Source organism: Notamacropus eugenii, chromosome 3 (genome assembly GCF_028372415.1).
Source record: "Notamacropus eugenii isolate mMacEug1 chromosome 3, mMacEug1.pri_v2, whole genome shotgun sequence".
Classification (NCBI taxonomy): Eukaryota; Metazoa; Chordata; class Mammalia; order Diprotodontia; family Macropodidae; genus Notamacropus; species Notamacropus eugenii.
In genome coordinates, this window is record NC_092874.1 from 246,473,551 (window position 1) to 246,494,980 (window position 21,430).

Below are 21,430 nucleotides of genomic sequence, written 5' to 3' on the forward strand. Positions count from 1 at the left end.
TTGCAAATAATTAGGAAGCCGAGGCTGTGCCACGTGTCGGGCCGTCCTCCTTTACCGGGCCTTCGCGTAGACCCCCACGCTGCATGGCCGGCGGCAGAGCCACAAGCTCCAGCCCCATGGGGGAGGAGGCGAGAAATGAAAAAAAAGAAAAATGGTGTCCCCCTCCCCGTCCCTCCAGCGCCAGCTCCCGCTCCGTGCAGCCGCAGCCCGGGCCCGCGCTCAGGGCGCCTCCGCAGCTGCGGCTCCCGCCGCCCACAGCGCCCACCCCTCCCGCCTCCCGCCTCCCGCCTCCCGCCTCGGAAGTGACGCAATGGGTCCCCCCTCCCCCCTCCGCTAGATCCGCTGCTGCTGCTGCTGCTGCGGACCGAGCTGCTGTAGGTGGCCGCGGCGGCGGCGGCAGCGGCAGCCGAAGGAAAATGGCGGACGGTGTGGATCACATAGACATTTACGCGGATGTGGGCGAGGAGTTCAACCAGGTACGTGCGGCCCACCCCCTTTTCCCCCGGAGGCCCCGCGCGGCCGAAGCGGGCTGCGCGCTGGCCGGCGGGGTCGGGGCCGGGCCGGGCCCGCTTGCTGCGGGGGCTGCACCTCGGCCAGATTCCGGGGCCTCCCTCCCCTGCGCTCTCCCCACTCGCTTCGCCCTCTAGGCTTGCTCGGCCCCGGCTCCTCCTTCCCCGCTTGCCCATTGTGGGCGACGCCCGGGTCCCGGGGCTTCCCGCCTCGGCGTAGGCCCGGAGCGGCGGCGGCGGCGGCAGCGGCGGGGCCGGGCCTCGTGTGCGCCGGGGGGCGGGGGCAGCAGGGGCAGGACGGCCGGGGCCCGCCCTCCTGCCCGGCCCGGCCCGGCCCGGCCTTGCGGAGGGCCCCACTGGGCTCCGCTCCCGCCCCTCGCCTCATGGAAGCCTCCGTTTCGCGGCCCTTTGTGCCCCCTCGCGCCCCGCTCTTCCCGGATCCCGCCTTCCGCCTGGGCCACGGGTCCCTTCGCCGGCGCCGCTCCCGAGGCCCCGAGGCCTGGCCGCCGCCGCCGCGCTGGGGCCTGGCCTGGGGGGAGAGGCGGTGGCCTGCGGGCGGGAATGGCCCCTTCGCACCTGAAGGACCGGGCGCGCCAATCGGGCCGAGCGAAGCAAGGGCCTCTGCCCATCTGCCCATGTGCCCCTCCATACGCCCGATTCGCTGTGAAAATGTCCATCCCCGACCTCCGGAGGCCTCCGTGCACCGCGTCCATTGACGCCGCTGGCCCGGGAGGCTTTGTAGTCGCCAATCCCCGCCCCCCGGACCCCGGTCCTTCCAGCGTTTGAGTGGCGGGTGGGCGCCCCCCTGCAGGACAGGCGGTGCGGGAGCCCCGCCGCGGGGAGCTTTTATTTGAAAAATACTCCTTTTTGTTTTCTCATTTGTTGGGCGCCTGCTCCGGCCCTGGGCTTTGTGGCTTAGCGCCGGTGGGGGGGCGGGGGAGCCCCCTCCCCCTCGCCCCCGTCCCGAGTCTCCTCCGGAAGAGCCGGGGTTCGGATTCGGAGGGACGGGCATTCTTTTTGCAAAACGTCTGCCCTTGCTGTTGGGCCGCGGAGCCGGGAGGATGGGTGCCCCCGGGAAGGCAGCGCCCGCCCGGGGCCTCCCTCCGCTTAGGCTGGGAGCGCCTGCGGGGAGGGGGCGGGGGGCGGCCTGCCCCCTCGGGGGCTGAAGCCAGCCCCTGCCCCTGGGGCTCCCGCCTTCGAGCCTGGCTTGGAGGGGGCCTGTGGAAGGTGGGAGAAGCCCGGGTGGGGGGGTGGGGATGGGGGCTTTGCCGTTTTCAAAGGTTTTTTTGGTGGAAGATGGCATTTTAATTGGCACTTGAAAGAAGCCAGGAGGTGGATTAAATGGGTTCTGCCCAATAGTGGTGGGTTTTTCCTTCATCTGGAAAGTGGGATTTTAGTTGAAACTTGGAAGCCAGGAATTAGATGTATGTGTTTTGTTCAGTAGCCCTGGTTGGGGAAAGGGGTGGGGGATTGGGTTTGGGGGAGGCGGGGGTGAGGGGGGCTTGGTTTTTTGTTTTTTTTTTTTAAAGATTTCTTGTAAAAGGTGGGGTTTTGGTTGAAACGTGGAAGGAGCCAGAAGGTGGATAACGTATTTTGCCCCATATAACGTGTTTTTGTTGATGGTGGTGGTTATAATCCCAAACTGCACAGGAATGTCATACCTGATGGGTTTATTTTTTTTCTGGCTCCGGGAGAAAGGAACTTCTTAAACTTCCCCACGTCTGAGTTTGCTGATTATTTTTTTTTTAAATTTGGGTGAATATGTTAATTGACACAAATCAGATTGTTTTTCCTTAAAGATTTCTTTTCTTTTTGTGTACCTTGGGGTAGGGTTCCCAGGAAAGACGAAATCACCACATTTTCCTATGATACACTTCAAAAAATGTTTCAGATATTAAGCCGTAAATGGTCAAAGCGTCTTAAGATGAAAAATATTTTAGATATTTGTGGTTTGTATTTCAAGCCCATTATTTTCAGTGTTTATACCAGTTAAGTGTCTTTAAGCTGTTAATGAGAATACAGCTTTATAGTACCACAAAAAAATAGGACACCAAAGCTTTTTTGGATCCCCTTTTTATCTGCACACGGAATGTATGTCTGATGTTAATATGGCAAGTTGTCCTCAAAGGTTATGCCAATTAAATGTCTCTAAACTATGAATAGGATATAATGTTTGAGTGCCGTAGAAAATAGAATAGCTAACTTTGTAGGGGGATACTCTAGTTTAGGGGTTCTCAGCCTTTTTTGTGTCAGGCCCCTTTAATGTTTGTAGTGTTTCTGTTGAAAGTTCATTGGACTTATGGTTATGCCACTTAAGTGTCTTTAAACTTGGTAAGCCTGCAGCGTTGGAGTACCACGTAAAAACGGAATACCAAAGCTATTTTGGGGGGGAATCTATGGTTCTTTTTATTTGCATATTTGCAGTGTTTATATTACTAAACCCGTTCTGCTTAAAGATTATGCTGTGTCTTTAAACTATTAGTAAGAATACAGGATCTTTTAAGTACCACGCAAAAAGAATATATCGAAGCTTTTTAATTTTTTTTAAGGATTTTAGATGCACAGTTGCTGCTAGCAAGCATTTTTTTCCGAAAAGAGGTCAATGTTATGTATTTTCTGAGTCCTGGGTATGCTTTAGGACTGGAGGCCAGGATGAATATAATCTTTATTCCCTTTTCCTTACAGGAATTTCTGTCCTTGGCTTTGAGCTCCCTCTCCACAGAGCAGGCATACTTGGGGCATCATTTAGTGGCCAAGTCTTTTTTCAGTTTTCTTCACTTCTCAGAAATACTTCAGGGCTGTTGCAGACTTGATCCTGGAGGGATGTTTCCTTTGTTTGTAATGCCAGTTGGTACTGTTCAATTAACTTCCTGCAGCCTGGGTGAGAGAAATTTCCTGGGTTTCATTGACTACTTTTACAGTCAGCTTTTTTTTTTGGATTCAGAATTTCTTTTTCAACATCTACCAGACAGCCTACATTCAAATGGCTTTACCAATGTCATTTTAGAGATTCAAATTGATGAAGTTAGAAGGTGCTGCTTTTGTTTGTAGTTTGATTAAATGATAACTTTGATTTTTATAGTCTGGATGTTACTGACCTCTGCTGTTTTTACCCCCCTTTGATCATGATCCTGTACTTTTAAAGTGTATAATGTTTGAATATACAGAGAGGTAATTCTGTATTTGCTGTGTAAATTATGTTTTGTTAAAATTTAAATGAACTTTTATATATATTTAAAAATAATAATCATGCATATATTAGAAGTTAAGCTTGACCATTTTTTATTAATATAATGCACTTTGGGAGTGGGATAAGTGAATTCCTTCATTGACCAGATGAATTTAAGAGTGGTGAGGAAAGATAAGGGAGGGAAAAAAGCACAAGGGACTCTGCTGTTTTATGTGGGGGTATTCTTGATGTCTTTAATTGGAGGTTCCTAGATTCCATCAAATTGGGAACAGTTACTCTTTTGAAGGCAGTCATTTGGGCTTTTCTTTTTGCAATGTTACTTGCATCCTCTTCTCTCCCCTTCATCCCCCCTCCACCATACACATGCACTGTGTTTAGGTTTGGGAAGAGAACAGCATTAGAATCCTAGCTACTAAAGCAGTTTCAGTCCATTCCAGGATTTATATTTATTTATTTTTAATTTTATAATTGAGCATCTTGACTCAGTTCTTTTTTCTTTTGCCTCAAATATGTATAAAAATCAACCCTGGTCGATGTGTCCAATTGTGAAGTACGGAGTCACAGGATCATAGACTTGGAGTTGGAAAAGACTTTGGAGATCAGAGTCCAACATCCTCGTTTTACAGATGAGGAAACTAAAGCACAGAAAAGTCAACAGATACTAAGTGTCTGAAGTAGGATTTGAAACTGGATCTTCTGACTTCAGTGGGTTCTGATGTGAAACTGGCTTCTTTTTGTTTGTTTACATGGGACTATCTGAGTTCTATGATTTTTAGGGACCCAACTTGCATCTTGAAAAAGAATCATTTAGTTAGTGATTAGAAAAATTATCTTCCTCACTTATATTTCACAGTCTGGGACTACTTTGCAGCTTTCATTTACCCAACAGCATCATGTTATTTATTTAACTGATGTAAGTTAAGAAAGTTTTCCTTTATGTATTTAAACCATTTTTCTCCCAATTAAATTGCTTGCTCTTAATATTTTTATTGCATGAGATAGGTTTATTCTTGCTGAGTTTATGGTTCCTACAAGATAAAATGAGGATTTCAGCTCAGTTTATAAGAATGACAATGTTACTTGGGCTAAGGTTTATGCTTTGAAAACTGTCCAGGAGTGCTTGTACACAAAAATTGTTATTAATTCTTATTCACCTACTTACTTTTTTCAAAGTACGTTTTTATTATCACTAGTTTTGTGTGGCACATTTTTAGCAACAGGCTCTCATTACTTCCTGCCATTAAGTTGGTATATTTCAATTTCATTTTCTCTAGTCCAGAGCATAGTTGGGAAGGTAAAAGTCATAAATGTATTCCAAAGCTAAATACAAATGATTCTTGTACTGAATATTATAAGTTATCCTTGCTGTCATTCGTGGTTTATGGGGTAAAGGAGGTGTGCCTGTAGTATAATAGAAGAGTATCGTACCATAAAGAAGACCTGGGTTTAAGTTGTGACTTCACCATTTATTTAGAAGCAGTGAGACTTTGGGCAAGTTACTGAATCTCTCTGAGCCTGGTTTTCCCATCTGTAACCAAATTCAGAGGCTTGTGATCAAATGAGAATTAGATATAACTTGTTTTTAACTATAAAATGTCATATAAATGTAAGCTATTTAAAAAAATTATTCTCTCTAATCTAGTTACGACATTAAATTTGTTTACTTTAGAATTCCCTGATTTTTTTTTTCTTAATTAACTTTAAAAAATTTTTTTAGCTGAAGACCAGTTGTATCAAAATAGTTTGTATGTCTTTGGAACAGTTGGTTTTATTTTGTCTTTTTGGGTGGCTGAATGAAAGATGAGAGAGAAATGGAAGAGTGAGCATTAGAGTGGCAGGATCACCAAGAACAGTGTTTGAACTGTACTAGAGAGAGCCAGTAGTGACTTGAGAGACTATGTAAAAATTAAATTATATTACTTTTTGCTGACTGTCATGGCTGAACTGTCCACAAAAACAATAGCTCATAGTTTTTACATCTTATTTTCTAAAGGGTTTCTCCTAACTTTGCGTTAGGTATGGAACTACCAGCATAGGAACAAATCTTGTTAGATCTTGCAGTGTGTACCAGTGTCTTTTCAAGTATTTGCACTGCTTTAATAAATTTTCTAGCCTTTACACATTATGATCAAGAATTGGAAAGGTTAGAAAAATGGACTTGATTCTTACTAAAAATGAAACAATAGCTTAAATTTGTAGTTTGCTTCTGTCAGTTTCTATTTATACACAAAGAGATTTAAGATGGGCCTGCATTTTATTGTCTGTAACCTTATTAGAGAACAGAAATGGGGATATTTGCTTGTTTTTGAATGTCACAAAAAGTCTTAAAGGATAATAATTAGAAATAAGACCTTTTGAGTAGTAGAACTTGTTACTTTTTTTTTGGAAAAACTTTTGTGTTATTTTAAAATTAAGTTTTAGGGCTCATTTTGTGTCCATTTAGAAGTTAACAAGTTTTTTGTTTTTTTTGAGGGTGAATGTAAGCTTTTCTGAAACAGCATTCAATCAAGATGGTATAGAAAGTTGGATACTATAGATGTTTGGGTAGGTGGTATGGGTTGGCCTTAAGATTGACAGGATAGTAGCTTTGAGTTCTTTTCCAGTAGTGGTGATAAATGTGTTCACATTTATCCATATTTTCTTAATGAATCCAAATGGCATACATTTGTGAAACAGTTGGCCATGGCTAGGAATATAGTCTCTGGCTTTGGGACAAAATGAAGCTCTAGCTACATGGAGATCAAACCCAGGACCATGGTCTCATTAGCATCATGTTTCAACCAATGGGAAGCAGTACATACCAGACAAAATGGCTGATCCTAGCATTGGTAGAACCATATCAATATGGAAAGATGGGTTGGTGTCAGCATTCAAGGATGGACAAAAATAGTAAGTGCCTTGTAAAATACCAGGTTAGTGTAGGATGTGTTTTTGTTTACAAATTGCTATTTACTCATTGTTAATATTTTCATAGACAGTGATTACTTATAAAGAAGAAGTGGCTTGGCACGTTGATCTGTTGTTTGTAAGTGAAAGTGTTAGCATAAATATCTTTATTTTTTCCCCTGCTGTTAACCATCACATTCTTTTTTACTCTCCCTTAGACCTTATGTTGTGGTTATACTTTCTGCAGAAGAGGATGGGGACACAGCTTCTTTGAATAATAATAATTCTGCTTGCTGTTAAGAGCTGGATTGCAACAGAGTTTAAAGTGCCCTCAATCCCTTATGATCTGAAAATGAAGGTTCGAACTTGTGACCCTCTTCCCTGTTCCATGTGTGGAACCCTTGTGCTGCAACTACAAAGCAGGAACTTTCAGCTCATGCTGAAACTTCGAAACAAAATTCCCACAAGTTTTGTTGTTAATATAGATAAAATATGAGCATGTTATTCTGTTTATTTAAAAGTATCAGTATAGCAGACATCCAGATTTTAAGGAGGTGGTCTTTTTTGTTATGCTACTGTATAAACAAAATAAAATTGCGGCAACAATCCATGATTCAGGGTCTTAGTTTCTGCCGTTTTATTCTCTGGATGCCAGTGAGCTCAGAGGACCCTTGTTAGGAATTTATAGATATGCCTCATAAATATAGAAACTATATAAAATTCCTATTTATCAGCTAACAGATTTGGTACATTAATATAAAGACTAACTTGAAATTTTGTTGTGCATATAAATATATTCTCCATTACAGATAAAATCTTATTATAATGACTACAGTGACATTTCTGAATGACATTTCCATGTTTTGGGGGACCCATATTAGCAATGTTTTATTGATCTCGCTACCACAGTACCAGAAGTTTTTCTCTGGGAGTTTTTCACGTAGCTGTGTATTCTAAAACTAATAATTATATCTTTATGTGCTTTTCTCAGAGTAATTTTCACTGTAGGAGAATAGTGAGAAAGTTAGCTGTGTCTTCAGATTTTCACAACTCTCTTGTTCAGCATTTGTTTTCATTCTCCTCTGATTTCTTGCCATCTCAGATGCATCCGATTGCCACAAAAGCAAAAATATGTGAACTCTAGCATCTTAGAGGGAGGACCCATTTATGGTACTTTATTTTCCTTTCAAAGAGGTAGATTTAAAATAGGGGGTGCCAGAAGTTAGCACTTAGAATAAGTCCCTTTCAAATACAGAATTATTGGTGCCATTTTTTTCTCCCACCTCCCCCCATGTACATGTTCTCCCTTCCTTCATGATTTTCAGTACTAAAAATTATTTTTTTTTCCTACCTTTCTTCACTTGAAAATCATGAGAGGAGCAAGAGTAGACTATGGTTTCTTCCAGCTGTGAATTCTTTTCCTTTTTTTTCTCGGCTTTTGGTAGATGAACCACAGGTACTCAGTAAACAGGTTACTCTGTGGCCTTAAACCACTACTATAGTCTATGTTCACAACTCCTCTTTTGCCACTTAAGTGAGAGAGAGATCAATTCTCCATTGCCTGGGAATGAGATATATATAGCAGCACATTTATAGCAGTGTACTTCAACATGACCATTTGTTTAATCTGTGACAATTGTGACAGAATTTTACTTCATCTGTTTATTTTTCCCAGTTTTTTCATTTACTGCTACATTTTAAATCGTTTTCTTTCCTATTTTTCCACATCACTTCCCTTTGGCCCAGATTGATATGTACGTTTGTAGAAGTCAGCAACTTTCATAAAGAGTGACTGAATTTGAGCAGTTAAGGGAAATTATTTAGAACATTAGAGAGGGTTTGAAAAAAGCTGTAATTTCTAGATCTTAGTGATGTACAAGGTGTGTAAGGTTGTAATTGTTGAGTTTTTCCTTTCAGTGTATTGTTTCAGATGTCAAAAATAGCTTATGTTTTGTATTCATGTGTTGCGACTTTTTAGACTATGATTGTACCAAAATTTTACTTTTGTATTTTGTTGTCTTCATGTTAAATTTTTCCAAAGGAACTTATCTCCAATTTTGTAATAGAAATCAATGAGAAAATAAGATTTGTTATACAGAGCTTTGCTTTAGAGGCATCTTTTCATGAATGCATCTATTCCATAAAGTTGAGTTAACAGTTGTGTTGAGAAATTTGGATCCTTGACTGTCTTCTGTGAGATTAAAAAAAAGTACAGTATCCTTCTATTTCAACTTTTTTTGTAGTATTCTGAGTATTATGTAATCTAGAGCATTGTTTCTGTATCTCAGGAAGCTGAATATGGTGGGCATGATCAGATAGATTTGTATGATGATGTCATCTCTCCATCTGCAAATAATGGAGATGCCCCCGAGGATCGAGACTACATGGATGCCCTCCCACCATCTGTTGGCGATGATGTAGGTAAAGGATCGGCACCAAATGTTGTCTATACATATACTGGAAAGAGAATTGCATTGTACATTGGAAATCTTACATGGGTAAGTACTTGCTACCCCAGCTATTTATTGATTCTGATTTTGTGTCATTCAAATTTTCTTGCAATTTCTTAATTGTTTAAAAATATAAATGTGAAATTACTTAAATTTTTTCCCTGCCTTTTATTCCTGAATAGATGGTGGGGGGAAGGAGTAGAGAGGTATTATCTTATACATGATAAAACCTTATAAATTCAGACTCCCACTAATTTGTGATAATTAAACTTGAGCCAGAGGAGACTTCAGCTAAGTGCAGGTCAAGGAGTTTTGAGTACATGTATTGGTTTTTTTGTTAATTAAAAGATTAAATAATTACCTTTTTACTCCTCTCATATCTCCTTAATTTACCTCAGACACTCCATTCCTACTCTGGAAAATTCACCTCATTTCTTAAACTAGGATTTGAAACTTTAGAGGAAGGGAAAGGATATGATACTTTTTCTGCTTTCTGATTTTAAAGTAGTTTTTGAAATTAGTCTGAGAGACTTTCATTTCTAGTTTTTGTTGACTGGAACATTGTCATTGCATGCTGGTGACATAGGTTTTGCTGCCAAACTTGGATGTTCTCTGGGATTCTGATACATATGTTTAAAAGGGATGAGTTTAAATAATAAAGCTACAGTTCATTTTCTTAAGTGGAACTGGATATCATAGAAGAAATAATAATAAAGGCAACATAATTTATTATTATTTATCCTTCTTAACTAAAGGCAGTCTCTTAGGATGTTTTAATTAAAAATATTTTATTGAAGTGGGTTTCTATAAAACTGCATTTATTTTAAAAAATATTCCACTTAGTTTTTACTAATTCAGATTCACCTTACTGTACTTACTTTTTAAAGAAAAAAGTTTCAAAAGATGATTCATTTCATAAAACATTTTTATTGATACTTCAAATTGTTTGGTGTGACTTTTAAATAAGCTTTTTATTTGCCAGGTCTGAAAATGTATAATCATGGAATTTTATAACCAAAAAGGACTTAGAAGATCATCTAGTCTAATCACCTTATTTAACTGATGAGGAAACAGGGCCGGACACGCTGAGTGTTTTGCCCAAGATGAGTGGAAGCATCAGGATTGGAATACTATGCTCTTTCCTCCTCCTCCCATATATCTGATTACTTTCATTTTAGAAATTCCATGTGGGTTCAGATAAGCTATACCTCTAAATTTTTTTCCTTTTCAAAAGACAAAATATAGATATACATATCTCAGTGAATAGCTTTATCTCATTAATGAGATTACTTCTTCGATTCATGCAAATTACGGCCCACCCTTGCTTTCTCCTGTTGGGTGACTTGTCCAGGTCCTGTAAATCCACAATAGGGATCCATCCAGTGCTCTGGAGACCTTCCCCCAGATGCTTTACGTTGTGTGGATAGCATTGCCCCCACTCAGGTTATCAGTCTGTATTTGTCTTTTCTTATATGACTAGCCCAACTCTTTTGCCAGTTAATTTCTAATAACTTTATTCTGCTTTGCACATCTTATTTGTCATTGGTAATTTGCTTTTGTCTATCTATCCCCACTGTAAATCTCTGGGTGACCTGCAGTTTTGATTTGTCTGAGATTGTAGCTTTTTTTCCATGATTCTCAATGTTGCTGTAAAAATATTGGTGTTAAAAATTGTGAGATTAGTATTTTGAGGAGAAATTTAGGGTAATTGAAAGCGTTACCCAGTTTTGTAGTTCATTCCAGCCTGTGTTCTTTCTAGTCAGTTCTGTGCTCAGTTAATTGTCCATCTGTATTGCCTGCCTGGAAAATATGATCATGGACCAGTTCTGTGACTGGATAACAGGCATTCTTTATCCACTTTTCTTTCTATGTGGCTAGTTAGGACTATGGATCTCATTTAGGAGTCTGAAATGTCCTGGGGCTTGATCGAGTCTGTACAATGTCGTCTAATAGTCCCTAGAGGATTCTCATCCAAAGGAAATCCTCCTTCCAGATGGATTCTATGGTAGATAGGTTCAGTGACATTAATAAATATTTCCGTTTCATCCTGTGCTTTATATTTATAATTAGAAGATCATAACTGTTAGATCTTTAAAAAAGTCTTACCTCATAAACCAAATGCTTTTTTAAAAAAGCAAACATGAATCTTAAATTTGCCCACCCCCTGGTCTCACATTTGAGTGATTGTAAAGATGTGGTCTGCTGTGGAATATAATTTGCAAAAGCTTGCCTGTTCCTGTCTAGTTTCTCACACTTTTGATATATGTTTGGATTCTCATAAAAAATGTTTAAGACATGAGAAGTAGTCATATGAGTTAGGAGTTATTGATATCCTCAAGGTTACCTTTTGGTAATGGTAGTAGTAATGATTTTTTTTCCACCTAGCTGTTCAGTCTTCCAGTATTGAAGGTATTGTCAGATTGTACTTAATTGTGATCATAATTGTCCATGTTTCATCTGATCCAGCTCCTTTTGTTTTTTTGAGATCCATCTTTTTTCCCCAAGAATTATATTAGAGTCAAAATATGGTATTTCCATTGTTATTGATGGAGTAAGAAATTTCTTATAGGAATTGTGAACAGATCTTTTTTGTTTTTCATCAGTTCTTCCAGTTTTATCCTTAATTGCTTTTGGAATGATTAGGTTAGCTTATTTGGATCTCAAATCAAACTTTCTGTAAAATTCTTTTTCCTTTGAACACTTCTTAGTGTTTTATGAAGTGTTCCTGCTAATATTACACTCTTCCATCATCTTCCTTCGAAAGAGTTTTACAAATGAGATAGATTGTTCTAAATGGATGTTATTCTTGACAGCCTCTCTTCTTGTCAGGGAGGTTTTGTGTCAAATACTTTTTTATGTCTTTTTTGCTTTTATGTTATATTCATTTCTGCATATAACTGCAAGCCATTGAGTCTTCCCTTGTACCAAAGATAAATGACTGAAAAAAACCCCCAACTTAATAAAACTAATGGATACTTCTGCTATGTGTGATAATAGGTGCAGTGTTTTACACCCATATTTTTTTTCCTTTCCCAAAAGAGGGAGGGGGACATATATTTAAGGACACCAAGTGTTAGAGGGCTGAATTAATTTTATTTTTTCGTTTTAATCGTTTGTATATTCAGACTTAGGTAGGCCAGCTAGGCGGCACAGTGGATATAGTTTGTTGTCTGGAGTCAAGAAGACTTTTCTTCCAGAGTTCAAGTCTGGTCTCAGATACTTCCTAGCTGTGTGATTCTAAGTCACTTAATCCTGTTTGCCTCAGTTTTCTCATCTGTAAAATGAACTGAAGAAGGAAGTGACCAACCACTCCAGTTTCTTTGCCAAGAAAACCCCAGATGGAGTGATAAAGAGTCTGACATGATGAAAATAACTGAACAACAAAATACAGATAGCCAATTTGGAATGAGCTTCAGGCTGTTAATCATTTGTTCCCTGTCTGTTCAGATAGAATCAATTTTTTTTTGTGCTATTTAATGCTCACCATATCTATCACCGCATGAGACTTTGGTTTGACCTAACAGGTACTAGCTTTTCTTGTTCTGTCTTATCTTATGCCATTTTTACCTCTTCCCGTGTCTGCCTTTGTGTCAAAGTCACTAGGTTTCAAAGTATGTGTTGATATAATTTTTAAAAATAATATTTTCCCCCAGTTACATATAAAAACAATTAACTTTTTAAGTTTTGAGTTCCAAATTTTATGCCTCCTTTTCTCCCTTCCCCTCTCCCCTAGATGGTAAGTAATCTAATATAGGTTATTCATGTGCAATCATGTATAACATTTCCATATCAGTCATTTTGTGGAAGAAAACTCGAAAAGAAAGGAAGAAAGGAAAAGCGTGTGCTTGGGTTTGTATTTAGACGCCATCAGTTCTCTCTCTGGATGCGGACAGCATTTTTCATCCTGACTCCTTTTGAATTGTCTTGGATTATTGTATTGCTGAAAATAGCTAAACTATTCCCAGTTGTTCATTGTGTGATATTGTTACTGTGTACACTGGTCTGGTTTTGCCCACTTCACTTTATCAGTTCATGTAGGTTTTTCTGAGAGCATCTAGCTCATCATTTCTAATAGCACACTAGTATTCCACCATAATCATATACCACAACTTGTTCAGCCATTCCCCAGTTGATGGGCATCCTCTCAGTTTACAGTTCTTAGCCACCATGAACAAAGGTGCTGTAAATATTTTTATACAAACAGATTTTTTTTTTTTAAATTTCTTTGGGATGCAGAACTAGTAGTGTTGTTGCTGGTTCAAAGATTATGCAGTCTTATAGCCCTTTGGGCATAGTTCCAAATTGCTCTCCATAATGGTTGGATCAGTTCACAACTTCACCACTAGTGCATTGGTGTCCCAGTTGTCTCACATCCCCTCAAATATTTTTCATTTTCCTTTTTTGTCACATTAACCAATCTGATAGGTGTGAGGTGGTACTTCAGAGTTGTTTTATTTGCGTTTCTCAATGGTGATTTAGATAATTTTTCATGACTATAGATAAACTTTGATTTCTTTTGTCTGAAAACTGCCAGTTCATGTCCTTTGACCGTTTATCATTTGGAGAATGACTTTATTATAAACTTTACTCAGTTCTCTATATATTTGGGAAAGAAGGCTTTTATCAGAGATTTGCTTTCTTTCTAACTTTGGTTGCATTAGGTTTTTTGGTGCAAACTTTTTAATTTAATACAATCAAAATTATCCATTTTATTTTTCATAATGCTCCTGTTTGGTCCTACATTAGCCCTAAATCTTTCTCTTATCCATAAGATTTGACAGGTAAGCTATTGTATGCTCCCCTAATTTGCATATGGTAACACCCTTATGTCAATATAATTTTGAGTATCTGAGTTTTTCATAGTTTCTTTTTTACTCCTGATAATTCATAAGTTGCAATTTTAACTTCATACTAGACTTTTTGCTTAGCACTGCAGTATGAGATGACCTAGTGTCTCGTGAAATGATACTTATTGTATTTGGCTGCATAATAAAGCTACATCCTTTAATTCCTTCTCCAAATTGAACCTATGAGCAATCTTTTCAGTCTATCTTTTAACTTTATTTTAAGCAAGAATGTCAAGATTGATATTCAGTTTTTCTAGTTTTAGACATTTTTAATATTTGGATTTCATATTTAGAGTCTCGTACTGTTGATAGGCCATCTGAAAACTGAGCATCCACTGCCTTTTTCTGCCACTGCACAGGAATAATAAGAGACATCTTGTACATTTATGTTTCATAGGTTGCTAATGAACAAAGAATCTATTACTTAATTGCTTATTAGTGCAAAATCTGTGCTTAGCTGGGATGGTCCTTAGAAAACAGAGATGGTGTGTCTCTAGGATTGTACTCAAAGGCGGTTCTTTGGGGGCAAGGGGAAACTTGTATAGTCTGTATTCTAACCAATGAGGAAAGAGGATGTTTAAAAAGGTACTGCCCCCAGTCATATCCTTCATGACTTGTACCACACAACTAATATGTGCAAAATATAGCATTCTTGACAGTAGTATCATTTTTGTTATTCTGTTTTCCATGTAATTTAGAGCTTATGCCATTCCATAAAATTGTGTTTATTTATAATTTCTAATTCTTGTCCTTTAGTTCACTTAAGAAGAGAAACAATTTCATGTGGTAAAAGAACAGTATCAGTGTAAATGTTTGTTTTTGCATAAAGTTTTAGAACACTTTACAACAAGCAGTGAAACTTTGAATATATTTTTATGGCTGAATTTTAAATTTAATGTCTTGCAGTGGACAACTGACGAAGATTTAACTGAAGCGGTCCATTCTTTGGGAGTAAATGATATTTTGGAGATTAAGTTTTTTGAAAACCGTGCTAATGGCCAGTCAAAGGGGTAAGAATTTGTTTGGCCTAATTTTTTCCTACTGTAGTGTTAATGGCATTTCATTGAGCTAGTGATGTTAATACTGATTCATGTTGACAGAAAAGTGAAGTATTGTAAATAAGCAAAAAGTATTTATTAAGTACCAACTGTGTACTAGAAATACAATGAAAAGAGTGAAACAAGGACCTGATTTTGAGGATCCTATAGTTTTTCTATATATAGCTTTGTAAATTGTGAAATGGTAAAGATGTGTTTTGAATATTACTTTAAAAATACCACAAAAACTTTGTTCTCTACTAACGCACTCATCTCATGGTAGGAGAATAGACATGGATTTGTAATTATTATTCTCTTGGTCACACTCCCTGCATTAATAAGGTACAAGATTTTTTCCATGCTTTTGGCATATTCCCCTTGAGGTACTGTGTATTTTAGCCTTTCAATACCTTCACAGTTGTCATCTCTATCAAGGATTTCCTAAACTTAAATTTGGTCTAATACAGCTACTTTTGAGTTGTTTTCTTTAGTATCATTATTAATTATTCTAAGCAATCTCAAGAGTTGTAATGTTAACAAGTGTAGTGTGATTTCCACTGTCCTGGAAGGAGAAAACAGCTTGTTGAAATATTTTTTGCAAATCTTTTTCCATTTTTCTTCTGTTTTTAATGTTTCTTTCGTTTTTGTCCTTAAAGGCCATTGGAATATCTTTACTTAGTTGCCTGTTTTGGCAAGTTTACTTTAAATTTTCATTACACTTCCCTCCTTGTCTGCTACGTAAGATGATGTAACTTATAATTGCCAATCTTTCTTTGCAGGATTTTACAGATTAATTTAAAGTTAGCTATTTGCTGACCAATGTGCTTTCTGAGCCCTTTTGGTCTGTCTCCTTGTGACATTTTGAGTTACGTGGGTTAAATCTTTCTATGAAATTATTATGGAAATAGTGGAACATTTTTGTTTAAGCTTGTGCATTTTCATTTCTATATTGGTATAATCACAATATGAGTCATATGAAAAGAATTGCAAATATTAGGTCTGTCATGCTACAATAGTCTTTCATCATAGCATATATGGGCCATTCAGTGATGATTGGTATCCTCCCCTTCTTCAGGTATGTTTGTTATTGGTGTTCTCTTGTATGCCTCCAATTTTATTTATTTATTTTTCAGTATCGGTTGCATTTTTGATGCAAAAATAATTTTTTTCCAAAAATGCCCTTTAGACTTTAAGCATATATGAAGCACTATATACCAGGCTTTCTGTGAGAAGTTGGATTATAAGCCAAAAAATAAAAGTCTCTGCTTTCAAGAAACTTGCATTTTATTACTTGTTCCCCTAAAAACTGTTTAGTCAGTCTTTTCCAAATAAGTTGCTCTTGAATATTTCTTGTTTTATTTGTTGGATTGTAACAGATGGCTTTTGAGTTCAGACCTAAGTTTTTGGAGACTTGTATGAATTTTATTTAACAAACTGCCTTTGAATAGAAACGACTGATTATGAAGTATCCGAATTTTTAAAATGGAATTCGTTTAATTACAAATGGAATAAAAACATAGGTGAAACAAATTCGCCTTTCCTTTTCTTATTGAAAAATATCATCTTTTGATTTTCTGCTTCTTTAGCAACTTTGATAACTTACACTGTGCAGAGGTCTCAAAGATAAGAGAGGACTTATATTGACAATGTTCTGCTTTCCTTGTTTTGAGTCTGGAAGCATCAATTTAAAATGCTTCCTTACTCCATCAAACAACCCTCCCCTGTACTCAGCTTTGCCTCACACTTTTATATTATATGCTCTTGCAAAACTGGGCTTTTTTCTGTCATCCATATCCACAGGTGTGCTGATAAATGTTTAACAACTGGCTCATGAGGGAGAGGGGTAGTGTGCTGGCATACTTTTAAAATTTTAATTTGCATTACTATCATTTATATCTAGACAATCAAAACAACAAATCAACCCCTGACTTTAAGTGTTGGCCAAATTCAAAGATGCAAATATTAACACTGAAAGTTTTAACAGTTGACTCCAGTTCCAGCTGACTTCTAAAACACTACTGCTTGTATATCTCTTTACATATTTGGGACTTGTTCTACTTGACTCTTGAGGGTAGAAATAAGACCAGTGGATGGAGGTTGCCTAGACACAGACTTAGTCCTGTTTCATGATATGGAGTAGTTTAACAATTAATTTGGTCTAAAGCCACGACCTCCAGAGAATTCTCAGATTTCTATTCACTGGAAATCTCCAAGCAAAGATGACCTCTTGTTGGGGATTTTGTAGAAAGAATTCCTAAGAGAGATTGATTAGACTAGCTGATTATCTGTGAGTTTGCTTCAATCTCTTAAAATTTTGTGAAATTTCCTAATGCTATTCTGTATGCCAAAATAGCTCTCTTCCCATCTTCTGTACCCTTTTATAGCCATGGCAGGTGCTACCTTTTCACTGTCAGTATCAAGTTTAAAGCAGACAGTTGAGGGACTGTCTATCTACTCCGACTCCCTCATTTTGCAAAAGAGGACACTGCCACTCACTGAGGTTAAATGATTTGTGCATGGCTGCACTTCCCTGCCTGGAAATGATCTTTCCTTGGAACCTCCTTGAGAGATACTCAAAGCTATTGGAGAAAGTTTCTTCAACCCCACTCATCTAATCCTTAATACTTCTCAGCAGCTTTACCTACTCATATCTCCTTTTCTCATGCAGACAGAATTATATTCTTCCTACAACTAATCCTTCTACCTGTGCCTTTGATCCCATTTCCTACTACTTTCTAGAACCTTGTAATGTGCTCTTTATATTTAGCCATGGGAAAGGGGGGATGATTGGAAGCCACCTCATTCAAAAACTTTAATTTGTTTAATACATTCAGTTTGCTACTCAAGGTCACTGTTTTATCAGGGTCAGTTTTTTTAAAGTGATTTGTGAGTTTTCATTTTCTGTCTCACTCTCACCAAAGGTATCAAGGAAGGGCATAGAAATTGCTTCACTGGGGAGTACTTGCAAGTACCTTGGGGAAAAGCATAGCAGTTAATTAAATTCCCTCCAAATATTTATTGAGTATTGGGTGTGTAAAACTTTGTGTGAGGTATTGGAAATGCCTACATTCCTATCTTACCCTTTAACAAATCTTTGTAGTTCAACTTTTAGCCACTGTAATAAAACTAGTTATCAATTGTCAAACTCTCTACGATCTGCTTTAGTCCTTATCCTCTTGACTTCTCTGCACCTTTTGACACTACTGGCCATCTTGTCCCGTTAGATATTCTTTCTTTGGCTTCAGAGATGATAATATTCCTGCTCTTCCAACTTCTTTAATAAGACGTTTCGTTTCCATTGCTCGTTCATCTTAACATTCTGTCTTTGGCCGTCTTCTCCCTCTTCGTATTTTTTGGCACTCTTGTCACCTCTGATTCTTCTTTTTCACCTTTTTATGCAGTGAATCAGTAAGTATTTCAGATCTGTGTCACATCCATCCTCTCTTCTAATTGCCATTCTGGTATAGATCCTCATTGTCACCTGCCTTCTAACATCACACCAGTCTTCCTTCCCCTTGCCAGTTGGTCAGACAAAAACCACACGAACTTTTATTAAACATCTACCATGTGCTAGTCACTGTGCTGGGTGCTGAGGATACAAGTATAGAAGTAAGAGCGTTAGTGCCTACCTCCAGGAACTAAACTATATTTGCTGTACTTTTCATGTGATAGATTACTATGCTTTTTGATACTTTATATAAAAATATAAGAAAAATGTGAGAAAACTAAGTCATCTTAAGTACAAAATATTCTGAAGTGTGATAAAAATTTTATTTTTTAAGGTCTCTTCTGTAAAGGAACATATCTGCTTTATCCTCAGATACCATGAAAAAACAGGATTAATACATGAAACTTACATTTTCTAAGGAGCTTTTTGCAAAATGAAAATATACCTTGATGGTAGTGGATAGAGAGCTGACTTTGAAACTGGGAAGCCCTTTCAAATTCCTTCTCTTGACATACTAGTTGTGTGTCAGTGTGCTAGGCAACTTTCTTATGTTATAAATAGCAGAGGGCGTGACTCAGTGAGATCTTCAGATCCATATTACAAAGTGCTAGAATTTCTCTTTCTTACCAGCAAGAGGAGGGAACAATCTCAAGTCTGTGTTCTTAGCAACAGATTTTGAAGTCATGTATAGTGAATTCTGATTATTCTACGTGGGAGCCAGAGTACTCTAGTAAAAGGAGCATATGACTTAGAGGTAGAAAATTTGGATTTGAATTCCAGGCTCTGCCATTTATGATTGGTTAATTCTTTATTTAAATAGAGATACCATCTGGTAGGGTTGTTGTATGGAAGGTGCTTTGTAAACTTAGAAAGCACTATATAAATGGGCTACTGTTTTGTTAATACAGTAACAACCTCCATTTAAAGTCTGTTCAAATGCATTATTGTGGTAGGGAGGTAAAATCTGGGTTCTTGAAGGTTATGTTAGTAGAGAATAAGTTCCAGTAGGTTAAATAGTATTATCCTTTAGCAATATTTAGTCTCTACTGAAGTAACACTGTGATAGGGCAGGTGGGGTGATGTGGAACTAAATATTATTGAAATTAAATAAAGAGTCTATGGAATCAGGGAGATGACCTGATGTTAAATGCTTAAAATTCACATATTTTACCTGAAAAACAGAATCCTGATAGCATCTTTTAGTTCTTGTTTCTGTTGCACAAATGTAGCTAAAAATTATTCAAATAATGCTTAGGAAAATTGATACTTGGCAGTTAATGTTCAAGCATTTCCATATTTCATTAAAGAAGATTGATCTGTCTGACTTGTGGGAGAATGGCTGTAACACCTTTGAAAAGTACCTACATATTCAAATAATTTCTTAATAATAACAATGGGAAAGTCTGGAAGTTAATCAAGGATCTTGTTGACATTCTTTACTGTGCAGTACATTGTTAACTAAAAATGAACAAAGATGTAATAGCTCTTGACCTTGATGCTGTTTGGCATTTCTGATTTATTGTTTGTGACTGGAGCCCTTAAGTATACTATCTATAATAGCCATAAGCCTATTTTTAGAAATATGTTATAGATATTTAATACTTGAAATTGCAAGTGAAGAGAGGCACTGTTGAAAGGATCATAGATCTAGAGCCAGAAGGGATCATCTGGGCCATCTTCCTTCATTTTAAGGCCAAGGGAAGGTAAGACACTTGCCCAAGGTAGTAATACTACAGGAAAAGTAATAATGAAGATAGCAGTTATCAGAGGCAGGTTCAGAACCCAGATTTTCTGACTTCACAGTCAGTGTGCTCTTTCCATTGTAGTATGCTGGGAAAGAGTCCTGGAGTCAGAGGACCTGGGTTGGAATCCTAACTTTGCCATTTGCCAGCTGTGTGACTTTGGGTAACCTGCTTCACTTTTCTGGGCCTCAGTTTTCTCATCTTGTAAAAGGAGCATATTGTATTATATAATCTTAAGATCCCTTCTAGCTGTAACTCTTTGAACTTGTCTAACAATATAAGAAATATTTATAAGTAATCATTAAGTAATTAAAAACATTCAGAAGAATTCCTCTATTATTGCACCCAAGGATACTTTCTGATTCCCTTTTGTTTTCCCTCTCTCCCTCCTGCTCCACCCTCTACCCTTTTTAAAGGTTTGCCCTTGTTGGTGTTGGATCTGAAGCATCCTCAAAAAAGTTAATGGATCTGTTGCCTAAAAGAGAACTACATGGTCAGAATCCTGTTGTGACTCCTTGTAATAAGCAGTTCCTGAGTCAATTTGAAATGCAATCCAGGAAAAGTAAGCACAACTCTCCCTCATCCCCCTGTTCTCCAAATCCTTTTTAAAAAATATAATTTGTAGGACCATGAGGTGATATGAAAATCATCTTAACACTTAGGTTATCATCAGTGGGAAATCTGAAAGCAAAGTTTGTATATTCTTCAGGATGGCTTTAGTAATTAATAATCCCTTAAATCTTTCTTAGTACTGATAATTACCATGGTCCTTTCTTCTTGACATCTTGTTATTAGCCCTTAACACAGGAGATGGCATTACTGCACCTTTAGATAGATATTACACAGTTACAGAATCCTGTCGTGCCTGCTGTTAAATGGTAGAAAAGTATTTTTGTGTGCTTTACATGTGGAAAGAATTGACTTTGAAACAGTCTTGAGTATTTGAAGCATTAGCAACTGCAGTATAAATAGTTTTGTACTTAAAAGGATTTAAGGTTTTAGTCAATATTTATTGATCTGTCACTACTGTTACACATGATAAAACGAAGACTTGGCATATTCTACATTCTCAATGAACCTGATCTAACTGGGGAGACATGACAGCTAAATATATAGCCAACATGCATAGAAAAAATTTAAATGTCTTATCACTTTTTTGAGAAGCTCTTATGTTGTAGAACTTTTTATAAAACTGAGTGGTTTGTACAACTGAAATTCTTGGCTGCTGCAGAATACTTGGTATTTTGAAAGTAGGTTTTGCATTTCCTCATTGGATGTACCTTAAAACCTGGATTCTGAGACTTTAAGAAATCACATGGAT

The 21,430-nt window shown here is 38.0% G+C and overlaps 1 protein-coding gene across 8 annotated transcripts in view; it reads left to right on the plus strand.

The window, feature by feature from the left end:
• The first annotated feature begins 304 nt into the window (after positions 1-304).
• CPSF6 (cleavage and polyadenylation specific factor 6) overlaps positions 305-21,430 on the plus strand; it is a 36,758-nt gene continuing 15,632 nt past the window's right edge. For all 8 annotated transcript variants that reach the window (XR_011977264.1, XR_011977265.1, XR_011977266.1 and 5 more), the window contains exons 1-4: positions 305-476; positions 8,874-9,083; positions 14,789-14,892; positions 20,526-20,671. Coding sequence is in view for 5 of the 8 variants with exons in the window: in XM_072655340.1 (XP_072511441.1) it covers positions 417-476; positions 8,874-9,083; positions 14,789-14,892; positions 20,526-20,671 (520 nt within the window). In the remaining 3 variants the exon portion in view is untranslated. The remainder of the gene's footprint in view (positions 477-8,873; positions 9,084-14,788; positions 14,893-20,525; positions 20,672-21,430) is intronic.